The sequence below is a fragment of the Penaeus monodon genome, chromosome 24 (assembly GCF_015228065.2).
Source record: "Penaeus monodon isolate SGIC_2016 chromosome 24, NSTDA_Pmon_1, whole genome shotgun sequence".
Classification (NCBI taxonomy): domain Eukaryota; kingdom Metazoa; phylum Arthropoda; class Malacostraca; order Decapoda; family Penaeidae; genus Penaeus; species Penaeus monodon.
The window spans coordinates 24924794-24925547 of NC_051409.1; the positions used below are offsets into that span (position 1 = coordinate 24924794).

At 43.2% G+C, this 754-nt stretch overlaps 1 protein-coding gene across 1 annotated transcript in view; it reads left to right on the forward strand.

Moving 5' to 3' along the window:
* The window catches only part of LOC119588913, a 60027-nt gene that overhangs the window by 3575 nt on the left and 55698 nt on the right, over window positions 1–754 (forward strand). The window contains exon 2 of the mRNA XM_037937533.1: window positions 555–711. Coding sequence (XP_037793461.1) covers window positions 555–711 — 157 coding nt within the window. The remainder of the gene's footprint in view (window positions 1–554; window positions 712–754) is intronic.

Here is a 754-nt window from a genome sequence, read left to right on the forward strand (position 1 = left end):
TAATGAAACTGGTAGATATGTTAGGATTTTATTATTACATAAATGATAGCAAAATTTTAAATCAAAGGTAAAGTCGTGATACAATCCCTTTTTTCTGCCTTGTACAATTTTTTTAGTGTCATGGCACTTGAATGCAACAAACACGATTGTTCTAATATCCAAATTTGAAATAAAAATGTCTTTGAACGCACCGTGAACGTTAAGAAATAACTTTAATGAATAGAATAAGAAAAGTAATTTCAGTTCACAGTAATATCACTCTAGATGCCTTTGATACTAAGGGATAAGCACGAGTTCTTTGTTAGAGAGACGTCCGTGGGGAGTGCTGGTGACAGTCCGGATACAAAGACATGTTACTTTCCCAGACGTTTTGGTTCTCACCGTGCTTTAAAGAGAAGATCTCCCCTCTTTACAATCACCGTTATTTTCCATTCCATCTTGTTGTTGTTTTTAATCAATGCATCCACACACACGAATCTGACCAAATTCTTTTTCACACACGAAGCAACACAAACAAAAATAACGCCTCTGACAAAGGACGTTTTTGAAAGCAGAGACAGCCCCGGGGGAGTGCTCAGGTTCCAGGACCTCATGCCCGAGAACCCCAAGGACTACGACAAGATGCGGCCGCCCAAGAAGGACGGCCAGCCCACGCGGGTCTACTTCCACGTCACCGTCATGGGCGTCGACTCGGTCAACGAAAACTCCATGGTGAGTAGGGCGCTGCCTCGACGCTGGCAGGCTGCCGCCACGA